General features: G+C 32.1%; 2 protein-coding genes and 1 long non-coding RNA gene across 3 annotated transcripts; 1 reads left to right on the top strand and 2 right to left on the bottom strand.

The window, feature by feature from the left end:
• Window positions 1-1,926: 1,926 nt before the first annotated feature.
• Window positions 1,927-3,647, bottom strand: LOC116403991. Its single transcript, XR_004216933.1, has 2 exons — window positions 3,436-3,647; window positions 1,927-2,484 (listed from the first exon to the last, which is right to left on the bottom strand). It is a non-coding gene; the product is annotated as an uncharacterized LOC116403991 (long non-coding RNA).
• Window positions 3,648-4,218: 571 nt separating this feature from the next.
• LOC101206440 (probable calcium-binding protein CML48) lies at window positions 4,219-7,219 on the top strand. The gene is made up of 5 exons (XM_004139441.3): window positions 4,219-5,001; window positions 5,420-5,466; window positions 6,198-6,373; window positions 6,472-6,490; window positions 6,774-7,219. Exons 1-5 carry the CDS (start codon window positions 4,599-4,601, stop codon window positions 6,882-6,884), a joined length of 756 nt encoding a protein of 251 aa, XP_004139489.1. The 5' UTR covers window positions 4,219-4,598; the 3' UTR covers window positions 6,885-7,219.
• Window positions 7,220-10,446: 3,227 nt separating this feature from the next.
• LOC101206204 (glucan endo-1,3-beta-glucosidase 14) lies at window positions 10,447-12,547 on the bottom strand. Its single transcript, XM_004139440.3, has 3 exons — window positions 12,368-12,547; window positions 10,902-11,932; window positions 10,447-10,782 (listed from the first exon to the last, which is right to left on the bottom strand). Exons 1-3 carry the CDS (start codon window positions 12,543-12,545, stop codon window positions 10,726-10,728), a joined length of 1,266 nt encoding a protein of 421 aa, XP_004139488.2. The 5' UTR covers window positions 12,546-12,547; the 3' UTR covers window positions 10,447-10,725.
• Window positions 12,548-14,524: the final 1,977 nt, after the last annotated feature.

The raw sequence follows: 14,524 nt of genomic DNA, 5'->3' as shown, positions 1-14,524 counted from the left end.
AACAAACATATCAACAATACATAAAGTGCGTCCGTCATGCTTAGTGCATCAAGTGTGTATTTAACTGATTGAGTGTATCAACAAAATTTCAAGTATATCAACAGTTTAACAAGTGTGTCGTGTATTTAACTGATTGAGTGTATTAACAAAATATAAAGTGTACCAATAGTTTAACAAGTGTATGTAGTATTTAACTGATTGAGCGTATTAATAAAATATAAAGTGTATCAACAGTTTAAGAAGAGTATCAAAATCATATCAAGTATTCCAAACTTATAATATGTGTATGAGCAGTTTATTAGTGAAACAAAAAGAGTGTATTAACGGTATATAATGGTATATCAGTAATTATCTCTTTCTTGGACAATGATTCTTTCTTCTTTTTTGTCGTCTTTTTCTACTTTTTGAACTTCCACCCTTTTCAAACTTCATTTTCTTTTCTTTGTTTTATCTTTTTCAATCTTTCTCTCTTTTTTTCTTTTTTTTTGTATTCGATAAAAAAATAAAAAATTTCAATTTCAAAAAGTTGTTTGTATTCAACGACAATATAAAATACTAGAAAAAGAAATTAAATAATGATTTCAGTTTAGTGAATAAAAGTGTATAGAACCGTATAGAAGTCTATGAGTTAGAAAAAGAAATCAAATAATGGTTTCATTGAAGTGAATAGATGTGTATAGAAGTCTCTCTGAAATACCTTGTCATTTCGTGTATCAAGAAAATTGTCTTTGTGAAGTTTTTCGTCCGAAGTTTGTTCGATTTGATGGTATTCGTTGTGCTCTGTGAAGTTTTTCATCCGAAGTTTATTCGATTGGGTGGTTTTCGACATGCCCTAAATTTTGGGAAGATGAAACAACGCGAGGGAAGATAAAGGGTAGCTTCATAATTTCATATGTTTAAAATGTGGGTTGGACTTCCATTTTGCTATTTTTGCAAAAGTATAAATTGTGCTATGGGTCTAATCTTTTATATTTTGTTTATATTTAGTACACGATCTTAAAAAAACTCGTTGGGATATTGGTATACGATCGTTTAGATTTGAGTACACGATCGTGTACCAAATCTAAACAATATTGGTACAAAATCGTGTATCAAATATAAAAGATTTTGGTACTCGTTTAAATTTGGTACGCACACGTGTATCATTTTCCTACACGATCGTGTATGATCGTTTAAGGAAATAATTACACATGCGCGTGTGACCAATTAGTTACAAGTTGACTAAGGCATTTTTGGTATTTTTATGGCGAACATGTGAGCTTTTTCGTTTTCGAAATTGTTCTATACATTGTAAATATTTTACCGGTTTGTTATATTTTTTAAAAAACCCCATTATTTTGTTATGCTCTTCTATCTATGCATTGGTGATTTCCAAATGATAAACATGTAGTTCCGGTTTTTCTATTGCTTGCCCAAGTGTAAGCTCTAACTTGTATTAAGAAAGTGTGAAGCAAAGTCTCTATGTTCTAGGCGATTAAGCCATGTTGTAGTCCTTGACGTGTTAGAGATCAAGTAACAATCTTTAGATTAAGACGAACACCTCTCAGTGCCTACATGCCACACTTACTCGCCACTCGAGATGCAAATGAGAAGATAAATTGTACGATAGCTATCTAGATTTTATCACTTATAAGGGTCATTACCTCCCTTTTTAAGGGTGACAAACTCTTACGCCATGTTACCACACTTGTTCTCCTTTTGGAACAAAAATGATGGAGAGGTTTAAACGCCATATTGAAGTTTGTTTCCAAACATCCTCCCTATGGAGAGGTCAAGCAATGGAGTAAAGCTCAGTTAAATGTGTGATGAACCTTATAAGCTAGATCTCTTATTAAGAACTTATCACAAGCTTAAACTACTTACAACATTTCAACAGGTGAACAATAAAAAAATGGTAAATTGAAATTAGGGGGTAAAATTACAAAGTATTAAAGAATGTAGGCCTTTCGACCATGTATAATATGAAACTCATACATTACAAAGTACAAAAATAAAAAACAAGAGATGTGAGCTGACTTGCAGGCAAGCATCCTTTAGTTCTTTTACAAGTTAAGAAGAAAAAAAAGTTGTAGTTTCTCTGTCTAATCTTACTCTAAGCTCTCACTTATAAGGTTGATCGAAAAAGAGATGAAGTATTCTTTACCGAAGGCAAAAAGGCTAGTCCTTTCCACCGACTCTGATGGAGCTCTCTACATTTTGGTTCATTTAGACTAGACAAGTTTTACATGGTAAGAAGCCCTTTTTATAGACTACTTTAGGAGGGAAGTTTCTATTCTTCAGTTCATGTTAGTGCCGATTGCATCATGTCAAGTAACATCAACTGCAACTACCATTCGCCTGCTAGTGAATCTTCAACGCGTGATGATGTGGTTCCTCGCCTAGGGATATTTAATCTCCCAAAAAGCTTTCTATCGTAAAGCTTGTGGACGCAATCCTCCTGCAATTCACTGTGTCTTCTTTTCTTCATAATCCCATGATTAAACACTGAAAAACATGATGAAACAGCCATGAAACTTATCCCAGTTGTATTCTATTATATTTATGAATTTGTAATAGAAGTTACACGTTTTAACATATTATCATGCATTTTGACTCCATTGTTCTACCTAAAAGATCATATTAACTCATATTTGTTTGGACAACTAAAATTGGAAAAAGATAATATATAAAATATCTAGTAAGGGACCCACTGAGTCCACTATGTAAACTCTTAAACTTCCTATTAAAGATGCACTCAAAGTCATATTAGTCTTGTGGGTCCCCTAGGAGCACCCGAGCACACACCCGTCACAAAAGTGATCTCGTAGGAGCACACATTAGTCACAAAAGTGATCTTGTAAAAGCACACATACATTAGTCATGAAAGTGGTCTCGTAGGACACTGTACATATAAGATGTACTAATCTAATAGTCAAAGCTAACATAGTTACCATCCGTCCAAAAACATTCTAATCAATCAACATCATTAAAAGTTTATTCAATTTACATAATCAACATGGTTTATGATTTTACATAATAATACTCACAATGTAATTTAATCCAACTTTAATACATATTTTTGTTAACCCAATTTAATTCGGTTCATTCCAACTCAACCTTATATGATGTTGAAGATCCGCTGTACATTTTACCTCAAACTTAGAACTTAATTTCTTGGTTGCAATTATACTCCCAAATTAAAAAATTTAAATTAATAGTTTTATATATAAGATTATCAATTTCAATCCAATATTTAATTCTCCAATTTAATCTAGCAATTGAGAATGAAATTCCAAATTCCAGTCTCGTTGGGAAAATGGCAAAGGAACTTCCAAAAATCTTCAACTAAACCTTAAAATAAGCAAGAAAAATATTCCTAATTTTATCTCAAAATAAATTCTTAACACAGGAATTCAAAACCCATAACAAAACACCAACAATATGTCAAAAACTCACCCAAAACCCACTGATGAGTAGTGGGGATCCAGCCGTGGGAAGAAGAGTGAGGCGGCGGAGACATGCTGGTGGTGGGCATCGACGATGGAGGTGAACGAGCGGTCGAAAAGAAATTCCAAGAAGAAAAGCGACGGTCCTCGTAAGGAAGAAGATAAAAAGCTCCAAAAGAATAATTTCTTTTCCCTTTTTAGTAAATGCACCGATTCCAAGTGTTCTTAAATACCCCAACCTCTCTTAACCTTTTTACTTTTTCGGGTGAATATATATATAATGAAAAATATATATTTATACCTTCAACAAAATATATATTTCAATCCAATATTTAATTTTTCATACATGTTTGTGATATTTGAATGTTTCCACACTTTCCTAAAGTTTCATTTGATAAAATCAAATTGGTAAGAACTCATACATAACAGATAGCCAGGTGAGCATTAAATTAAGGAGCAAAATAGTAAAAAGAATTATGATAATAGAATTACAAAAAAAAAAAAAATTAAAAAAAATACACTCTATTATCATAATTTTACCATATTGGTATATGAAATATAATTTTTTTAGAATTAAAATGTGTATTAAGTAATATGAATTTGATATAATGATGCATTTTAAATTTTGGATTAAAAAAATATTTATTGCTAATATAAGGTAAACTGAAAGAGAGATCTCAAATTCAAATTTAATGAGCATTGTTCATTTTTGAAAACATGACCTTAAAGAAAATAATTATTTGTATAGAAATATTGTAATTTAAGTTGGAAAAAAGGATGAAGAACGTAAAATTAAATGGGTAAAAAATCCCAAACGTCATGGGGGACTAAGGGCCTTTGTATCGAATCATCTCTCGCCAATGGCAAATCACATTTCATGGTACTTTCGTGTTTATCATCAATCAAGATGAACGTTTGAAGAAACCCCAAATCCCCAATTGAAGCAAGCAACCGCGTATGGTTTAACATAAATTCGTCTTCAAATTCCCTTTTGCTTTCTCTGTTGCATCTCTCTTATTCTTCCTTTTCCATTTTTTTTTTCATCTTGAATCCACCCAGAATCTGACCACCGTTTCATCTCAAAAAAAGTTCCCAGATTCGAATACCCTTTTGATTCTTCGCTCTTTCTGATCCTAAATTTATTGCCCATTTCTTGTTTCTTTTTGGCCATCAATGGCGTCCTTCTTTAATAGATTCACTTCCTATTCCAATTCCAGCTCCAATTCCAATTCCAATTCCCATGCCCCCTCTGCACCGTCCCCTCCATCGGCGCCGGAAACACAAGGCCAGGAACATTCTCATGCGACCGCTTCGCCGTATCACTCCGAACAGAATCAGCCGCAGCCTTATGGTTTCAATTACGGTGGGGTTTCTTCTTATGGGTCTTATGGTTTTCCTCCGGGGACCAGCCCTGAGGTAATTAGGAGCTTTCAAATGGTGGATAGAGATAGAAGTGGATTCATTGATGAGAATGAATTGCAGCAAGCCCTTTCTTCTGGTTACCAAAGGTTTAGTCTTAGAACCGTTCGTTTGCTCATCTTCTTATTTAGAAATCCAATTGATTCCTCCAGAATGGGTTAGTTTCTATTTTCTTCTCTCCTTTATTCTCCTTGATTTAATGTTGTAATTTAACTTGAGATCGTTCTTTCGACTTTAATCTCTGTTTAATTATACCATCTTTCATAATAATTAAACTCATGAACGTACACTATTGCCTCGTGGTTCAGTTTCTCGGCAAGTTGAATAGGTAACGATTGGTTTTGTTTGACCCCTACCCAAAGTAAAGCGAATAGAATGTGAAGAAAAGGAAATTGAAAATGAAAAGCTACGTTTATTGTTAAATGTGAATACGAATACAGCTTCATTTTATCTTGGATTTCTCAACTGCTTTTAGGATACTTATATTTTGCTTAATTTTAACATATTCGAAGATTATTTACTGTATTTGCTGGTGCCTTTTACTTAACTTTGTGTTTCTGAATTGCTTGGTGCAGGGCCTAATGAATTTACTGCTTTGTGGAACTGTCTTGGCCAATGGCGTGTAAGTACTGTTGCTATTGTGCTGTTACCTTCTTCCTTGATCATTTTTTGCTCTGACTTACAAAAAGATGATGACAATGAAATTAGAACTTCCGACTTAAAGTAGATGATTGGTTTTAAATGTCACTATGAACTGTTATATGGAAAGATAGTTGTTGGTTGTAATTCTGATCTATAAGTTGGGTTGGAGTATTTTAATTAAAACCATAATAAGGTTAGATAACAGAAAAGTATTTTAGTTGAACCAATTTGTTGAAGCCATTCGATGTATGTATAATATCGCTAAAGTATTTTTAGAACTTGTAATATCTTAGTTCAAAGCATGATTTGTTCTACACTTTGTAATTTCATTTAGAAAGAAAGACTCTCTTGCTTCTATAGCTAATTAGTAGCACATGTGCCATATATGCTTCTTTTCATTTAAAGTCGATGTTACTATTTAATTTTTAAGTTTTTCTAAAATTTAAGGATCTTTTTAGGATAATGTTTTCTAGATTCTTGAGGAAATAGGGTAGATAAGAAGAAAACAAAACGAGAGAGCAACCTATTAGTCTAATAATTTGGATTTAATTGGCAATTTCTTATAGAACATTTCCAGATTGTATATAGAACATGTTCTAGTTTTATTTTCTTTTTTCCATTGGAACTTTTTTCTTTTTTTCCTTTTCGAGATTTTTTTGAAGGATCAGCTTTTGCCGTATGAGACTAAGAATGAATTTTATTAATTCGCAGGGCATGTTTGAGAGATATGATAGAGATAGAAGTGGAAGAATTGATGCATTGGAAATGAGGGATGCACTTTATGGTCTTGGCTATGCAGTTCCATCCTCAGTCCTTCAACTTCTAATTTCTCTATACGATGATCGAAGTGGCCAACAAGTGGAATTTAATTTTGACAGTTTTGTCGAGTAAGTGTTTCTAAGTTGTAGAATTCTTATATAGCTTTTTATATGCCAAAAGCCTTGGATACTTACATTTCTGGATCTGTCTATTTTCCTTTTTGCAGATGTGGCATGATAGTTAAGGTGAGATTATTGACCTTTCACTCTTTATTTTCGAAAGAGAGATTCCATTAGTATTGTAACGTCTACTCGGCTATTTAATACTGTAGATAGATCCTGCCCACATAATCGAATGTGGCTTTCTATGTTTAAACCAATGCCTTGGAGTATATCTCTTTTAAGTAAAAACCACAAGTGCCTATTCATAGCTGCAATTAGAAATTTTAGTATAATACTCTCTTATTAACAGCACAAAATACTTTTTTGAGTGTGATATCATATCTAAACCAATGCTTGCAAATTTCAGGGATTGACTGAGAAATTCAAGGAGAAGGATAGGAACTACACGGGTTCAGCGACCCTTACGTATGAAGATTTCATGTCAACAATCCTCCCATTTCTTGTGTCGTACAGTTAAAACCCTCAACGATGATCGATATCTCTACAATTCTTGGATTCTGTGTAATATCATCTCCTCATTTGTTGTTTACATGAAAATGGTAGAAGCTGTACATTCAAGGTAAGCTGCTGCTTTAGACGGAAAGGTTTATATTGGCATGAGAGAGTTTCCATGTACAAAGATTTATTTGTTATTTTGTTTCTCCACGTTTTGATTCTGCAAGATAGAATTCTTCGTTTGTTGGTTTTTTAGATTGTTTGCGACTGAGTTTAATCAAGTTTTGGAACTTGTACTTGAAAGTGAAGGAATAAACCGGCCATGGCTTATTATGAGGAAGTTCATGTTTTGTTTAATTCTCTTTCTGTTCAGTTTTTCTATTTTTTTCCTCAAATTTTAGGGTAGTAATTGGGTGAATCCTTTTCACTATCTATTTGTGCATCTCTTCTCCCTACTCATATATATAAATTATAAATTATAATTGAACACAATTTAGTTAGTTGATGTTTTGACGTCTAAGATGTATTTGAGTACTTTCTTACAAATTTTGTGGTAGAAATGTTACTTAAGTTGTTGAGTGAATCATATTATTGTTAACTCTTCATGGCTTTGATCTATTTTACAGTTTGAGATTGTGTTTTCGATTATGTGCTTCATGAAAAGCTTGTTGAAAATGGGTCAAAACTGTAACCTGTTTCAAGTTGGGTGTGATAACTAACATAGCCTAACCATCGTGGATTGGTCTAGTTATTTCTTTTCTTTTCTTTTCAATTGGATTGAGGGATTCAACTTCAGACTTCAAAATGGATTCTACATTTGTTGCAAATTGCATTATGTTTTAATTGACAAATGGTCGAGTAGTTAATATAAGTTTGGTCCTATACATTACTTAATTACTTAATGTTGTTCAACTCATCAGCCTATTGGACCCAATATTCCAATTTCAACATCTACTTTTGTCGTTTGGTTAAGAAATGGAAACTTAATTGTTTATTTTTCTTTTTCTAAAAAAAAAAAATAGATGAAATAATAATAAAAACATTTAATAAAGACAAATAATAATGATAATGATAACAATAGTAACTTAAAAAGAATTAAAGGACCATTTGATTCCACTATGGTTGGAAAGTGATTCCCATCATCAAACTAAACAATAATTGTTTCAGTATGTGGGTTGTGGTGGTTACTATGTCACATTAACATAATAAACATTCATTCCTTGCTTCCATCATAATTTTATAATTATTTTTTTATTCGAATTCTTGGTTTTCTTTTTTGGATCAATTACCATATTTTGGTCCCAATATTTCCGATCAATTTATTAAATAAATACCCAAATTTAGTACCAATGGAATGAAATGTGATTGTTGTAAAAACATATAGTTGCTCTAATAACACATACAACTCTCTTGACCAAACAATTCTAATCTCTCTGCCTTAAGTTATTGTGCTGAAAAATAACAAAACATTGTTATTTTAGTGTTTATTTGAAAGTTGGTTTGGTGTAGAGAATCGTTTGTGAAAGATGTCTTTGCCTTTCGACGTTGGTTGGAATATATATTCTGACGAGTGGTAAGAGTTCAGGATGTACTTTCAAAAACTAATGTGTGACGATACCATATTCTGAACATAAGAGATTGATCAGCTATTCAAGCTAGAATTGATAGTGGTCATTGATTAAGAACGGGTGATCCTATTAATGTTATGATAATTGCTATAACGGTTGAGTCGGTCTATAATCAGCACATTGGTTCATGTTTAGAGTGTTGTACCCTCAGTTGTAACATTATAACGATCAATTACTACACGAGAAATATATTCTTTTATCATGGACCTAAGACCCCTAGATGTAGATGCTGTCATCGATGAATTATATGTGCTTTCATAGTTGTTCTTTTTGTTATTAATTTTCAATATAGCAACAACTAAGTATGTGTTTTTTTTATAGTAACGTTCTATGTCTCTAGAATAGGTATGATGCATTGGTGCATAGAAGATTACCAAATTGTATTCTTCTTTGGTTGGTGTATATAGCAGCGGTATGAAGGAAACTAGCAAATTTGTAGCCTCTTCGGCTTTAACTACTTCTTAATGAAGATTTGGTATTTTTGTTTCTTTATTTTTCAGCTGTCGTCTTCTTTTGTTTGGATGTGCACAAAGATATACATTCCTTAATATACTTAAAAATAGTTTCAAGTGTGCCTTTTTTTTTTCTTCTAACTATTATTTGAATGATATTATTCCTCTAGTTCGTTTGTATGTTTGGTCCATTTTGAATTGTACAATAAAAATATCCATTACCACCACATATTTTATTAAAATATCAACAAAAGAAAAGTGAGAACAAAATATAGGTAATTATTTTATTTGGAAGCCACCAAAAGTTGTTTTCATACATCCAATTCTAAAATAAAAATCAAATCGAACTTATCAAAATGGAAAACAGATGCCTAAGGTGGGTGACCTCATTTGATTCAGCACCATCGAATAATATGGTTAAAATGAGTAGGGCCCCGCCTACAAAGAGGTTTCCAAAAAGAAATGGCGTATGAGTATGAGTATGCAAGGAAAGGGACGAGATATGAAATTTTGACACTGACTTAATTAGATTTTTATTTTATTTTTAAGATCAAGTGATGTATGTATGTGAAAAATTTGGACTCAATTTTAACCGGAAGTGATGTAAATATTTAATTAAATAAAATTGAATGAGGTTCAAATATTACACTCTTTTTTGGTCTTTTTACATAATATTCTAATATATTAAAACGAATCAAAATGTGTATAAAATAATTGTATTTTATAATGAGATACTTAAATGACATAATCTAAAATTTGCTAAATTTTTTCTATATTTTAAGAAATACTTTATAATAATTTCCCTTTACCAACGTAGAAAAAGAAAAAACACAAAGACAAGCTTCATCCTAAATGATATTGGCCTATTGGCTTATGGAACTCTAATTGGTTGTACTTGTAATGATGACCAAAAAGCAAAAAATGAAAATAATAATAAATTGAAATGAACTAAAATAACTAATTCTTTAGAAATAGAAAATTTCCTGAAATTTGTAGACATTCTACCAAAATTTCAAATTTCGAGGGCGTCAAGATTTCAAGTTTTAGTTGAAAAATCAAAGGAAACAGAAAAAGAGTACACAATTTTGAGATGATAACTGTCCAAAGCCTTCCCTAGATGGCTACTTTGCGGTTTCAAATTCGGCTGCTCAGATATGCGCCCGTTTAGGTGGCTGCCATCAAATGATTGTTCATATATGACTAATTCAAAAGTTGATGGCAAGATTCACATGTAAAATTAGAGAGAGCCGAGTGATGGAGACAGCCAGAATTTATCATGAAGAAGATATGTTTTTGTTATGTTGGATATACCATTAGAGGAAAGAGAAGAGGTCAGACCTTACTGATTCCAGATTCTTACAGGATGAATTGAATAACCCTTATCTCCATTTCAGTCCTTGCGTTTTTGTGAGATTTACAATTGGATCTTAAATGGGGCTGCAAAGACTGGAAGAAGAAAGAAGAAGAAAGAAGAAGAAGAAGAAGAAGAAGAAGAAGAAGAAGAAGAAGAAGAAGAAGAAGAAGAAACCTGTTCTTCTGGAGCTCAATATTATTTCAATTCAAGATAGTGAGAAAGCTTCTCTAATGAAATAATTAATACTTTATTGTTGTGTGAAACTACAAAAAAAATCATCCAATGAACCAAATCGATGTGGGATATGAAGTAAATATACAATACAGATGGTTAGTTAAGTGCAGCAGCTGAAAGTGATCTGTATGGACTCTCCTCTGTAAGACTCCTTGTGCTATGAATAAGAATTTCTATCAACTACTCGGTATAAGTCTAAGTGTAGATTCCGTATGCTACGAATATCAGAAGCAAGCTTAAAACTGAGAAAACCTGCAAATAAAGAATTTACAAATTAGATATTCATATGTTAAACCACCGTGATTTAACATGGTATCAAAGTATTTGGGAAACAGTAGTGGTAATTGCAAAACAAAGTAAATGGTTCTTACATTCCTTTTGGACGATGAATATAACAATTCTGGGAGATACCCCTGCAATCCAATGTTATAAACTGGTGTCCCATCAGGATAGTAAAGACCATAGTTTCTCTCAGATGATGGACCAGGCTTCAAATCCTCATTAAATAGAGCAAAAACATAGATGTCGATAGGAATCGATGGTTTTAACGGGGTTCCTTGTCCACTCTCTATTCTTCTTAGCAAATTACCATTATACAACCCTGCATTCTCTGGCGTAGCACCAACCTCATTCGGATCCCCTCGAGATGGCCAACCAGTTTCGGAAATCTGAACCCGGATATCTGTATGGCCCATGGCTTTGATGGCAGCATAAACCGCATCAATTTGAGCATACAACATATTGTCATAATGCAAATTTGTAATGGGATCAGTCATTCCTTGGTTAGGCTGGAACAGCACATATTCTAAGGAAACTTGGGTAGGATTATCCTTGTATGCAAAAAAAGGATACGCATTTATAAGAAAAGGTGACTTGACCATGGAGTGGAAATTGAGAATTGGTTGTAGGTATTCAGCGAGGTCCGGCTTGAATGTTCCAGCCGACGGAGGGAAAGAGTTGCCTAATATGTTAAGAGAATGAGCTGTGGTAACAGAAACCTGTTTATCCAGCCCAAGATTAACAAGCACATTATAAACAGATTGCATTGCAGGAAGAAGATTAGACCTTAATTGGTTATCATTAGAGTTGAAAACTTCATTGCCAACAGTGATGCAAGTAATTTTTGTTTGTGAGATGTGTGTTTGAACATGTTGTTGAACCCAAGCTAGGGCTTTCTGAGGATCAGACATGTTCTGGAGATACTCATTACCAAGGCCTATAATGAAATTCACTTCACTCCTGGAGAATGCAAACAGAACATTAGGATCTGCATCGTAAAGTTTTACTCTACTGATGTTTAAACTTCGGAGAAGACTAGCGACGCGCGATGGAGACGGCAGATTATTAGCGATCTGGCCATAGTTAATTCCAACTCCAACGCTCAGAGTTGGAATTACTGAACCTGAAATCAAACACAGGCCGAATTATAAGAGAACCTAAATGTTGAGAATCAAATTCTATGAAAAGAGGAACGAATCTCACCAAGCTTAAAACAATTAAAATTGATACTCACAGATCACCTCAATTTCATAAATATTCTCTGGATAAAAAACAAAGGATATGGTACGAAAGGGAGATGAATCCAACTAATGAGTGAAAAAGTTGGAGAGGAGAAAACAAAAAAGCAAAGAGGAAGGGGAAAGAGTTACGGTCCTCTGCAACTCACTGAATTAAAGAAAGAAAGACATAATTCCACTGAATGAACACATTCACAACTCCCGTAACTAAAATTGAAATGTTATTGATTGATTATCCGATTAAACTAAAGAAGAAACAAGTTCCAAAGCATTTTCTGCAGCTTTAGAGCAGTAAAATAAACAAGATCCAAAAAGCAAACCTGATAAAGCGAAAAGCATCAAGAGAACTCGGAAGAGGCGGTGGAAGTTAGCCATGAAGGATGGAAAAGATAAGGCCAAAGCCACAAAACACCACCGTACCTCCGGGTCCGCCTCCGGGAGGGCCGTGTATGAGGAAATAGAAGAATTGCCGAGTAGTAAATGGGAGCTAAATTTCATACAAGTACGCGTTATATAGTGAAAGCTGTCGCTCTTAACCGGTTCGAGAGCCGGTGCAGCCGCATCCAGACACCTTTTATTTGAATTAATTATTCACTATTTTTTTTTCTTTTTTTTTTCTTTTTTTAAAATAAAATAAAATAATTATTATTACTTTTTATTTTATTATATAGAATTTGTGTTTTAATTGGCTTACCTCTTCCTTTCTATGTTTGCACGGATTAAACTCTTCAAATTTCATTTCTTCTTCTTCTTCTTCTTCTTCTTTTCTTTTCAACATTCACATTCAAATCATACACATTATGATTTCAATTCCCAACTCGAGAGTTGCGTTCAAATTAGATCATTGTTTTCCTAATTAAATATCTTCTTTTATAATGTTACTATTTTTTATATTTCTCAAATATCAAACTATTTTGGTTGGATTGTAATCAAATATTATATAGTATACTAATTACATATATATTTTCTTATCTTATTACACATTTGGAAAGTTTTTTATTAACTAATTAAAAGTTATATTTTTTAGTAATCGATAAAGTTTCTTTAAAAACAACTTTTTTAATTCAACTGAATAGTTATAAAGTACTTTTTATTTATCAACCTATTTTTTTTAATCAAATGCTTCTTTTCTATTCGTCGAGAATCTATTAATTTTATCATTTCTTTTTTTTGCTTTTTCAAATATAACTGATTTTTTAAAAAATGTAATTTGTCAGAAGTAATCCCAAAGGCTTCCGCTAAAAAGTTCACATTAAACTTAGTCTTAATATAGGTTCAACCCTAAGTGTCGATGCTTTTGTAATTTACTAAATTTGTAGATACTTATAGATTTTGTACACACAATTCTCAAACTATATTTAGTTAATTTGTAATTTAATTTTTTTTATTTTATTCAAATTTCAATATTCATGGCTATTAATTTTTTTTTATTATTAATTATGACATTTGTTTCAAGCAATAAAATGGGAGGTTTAATTAGTAGTGATTTTTCTTTAAATGAAAGTTATTAAAGTAAATTTATAAACCGTATTTTATAGGAAATATTTAATGAAATAAAAATGAAAAAAAATTGTTTGTTTTTTTCTTTTTTACCGAAATAACTTTGGAGGATAGAACTAATTAATGTGGACACATTGTTTTTTTAGAATGAGCTAATATGGAGTATTAATTAAGAAAGATCTACAAATCATAAGGTCAAATTATCGATCTTATCTGTCAATGTAAAGAACACATAAAACTATGTATATATATATACAAATATTAGTATATCACCCTTGACTATAGTCGATTTTCGATAGTTAAAAACCGTGTTTGGAAGATACTACCTCCCACATAACTCAAAAGAGACTAGACGAAGGGCACCAGAGATAATGGATACCTATGATATATGTAAGTACTCCTACTAGACTTTAGAACAACAAGGAAGCCAAGTCGCACAGTCCTCCCTCTTAATTTCAATTGTTGTAGACTAGCTAGCTTGTTTAAGTGTCGATCCAACTCTTTAGAACATTATTCTCATCTGAATAAACAAAATCATATATTAGCATGAAAAAGAACGATTCACACCTAAAATAATCATCATATCAAAATGTTGAAGCATAGTATCCTTCTAAGTCAAACAAAAATTGTCTTTAATGTGTTCTAGGATTCTCCATCAATATATTCGCATGTCTAATTTTAATGTGGTAAAATTTTGGTCAAGGGATTTGAAGGATTTTGTATGTGCACTTTAAGCTTAGTACTAAACTAATTGGCATATATATATATATATATACTTGGAAAAACTTGACAATTTATGGTATATTTTTTCCTTTAAATATATTTTAACTTGAATTGAAATTAAAATAACTCAAAAGATGAATATAGTTGTTTAGAAATTCAAAACAAAATTAAAAAACAAAATTTTCTAATTAATATGATCCAAATAAATATTGAACTGTGGACGTAGCATGTGTAGTTGTGTTTTGATATGAAAT

This window comes from Cucumis sativus, chromosome 1 (assembly GCF_000004075.3).
Source record: "Cucumis sativus cultivar 9930 chromosome 1, Cucumber_9930_V3, whole genome shotgun sequence".
Lineage (NCBI taxonomy): Eukaryota > Viridiplantae > Streptophyta > Magnoliopsida > Cucurbitales > Cucurbitaceae > Cucumis > Cucumis sativus.
This window is presented reverse-complemented; position numbering and strand designations above follow the sequence as displayed.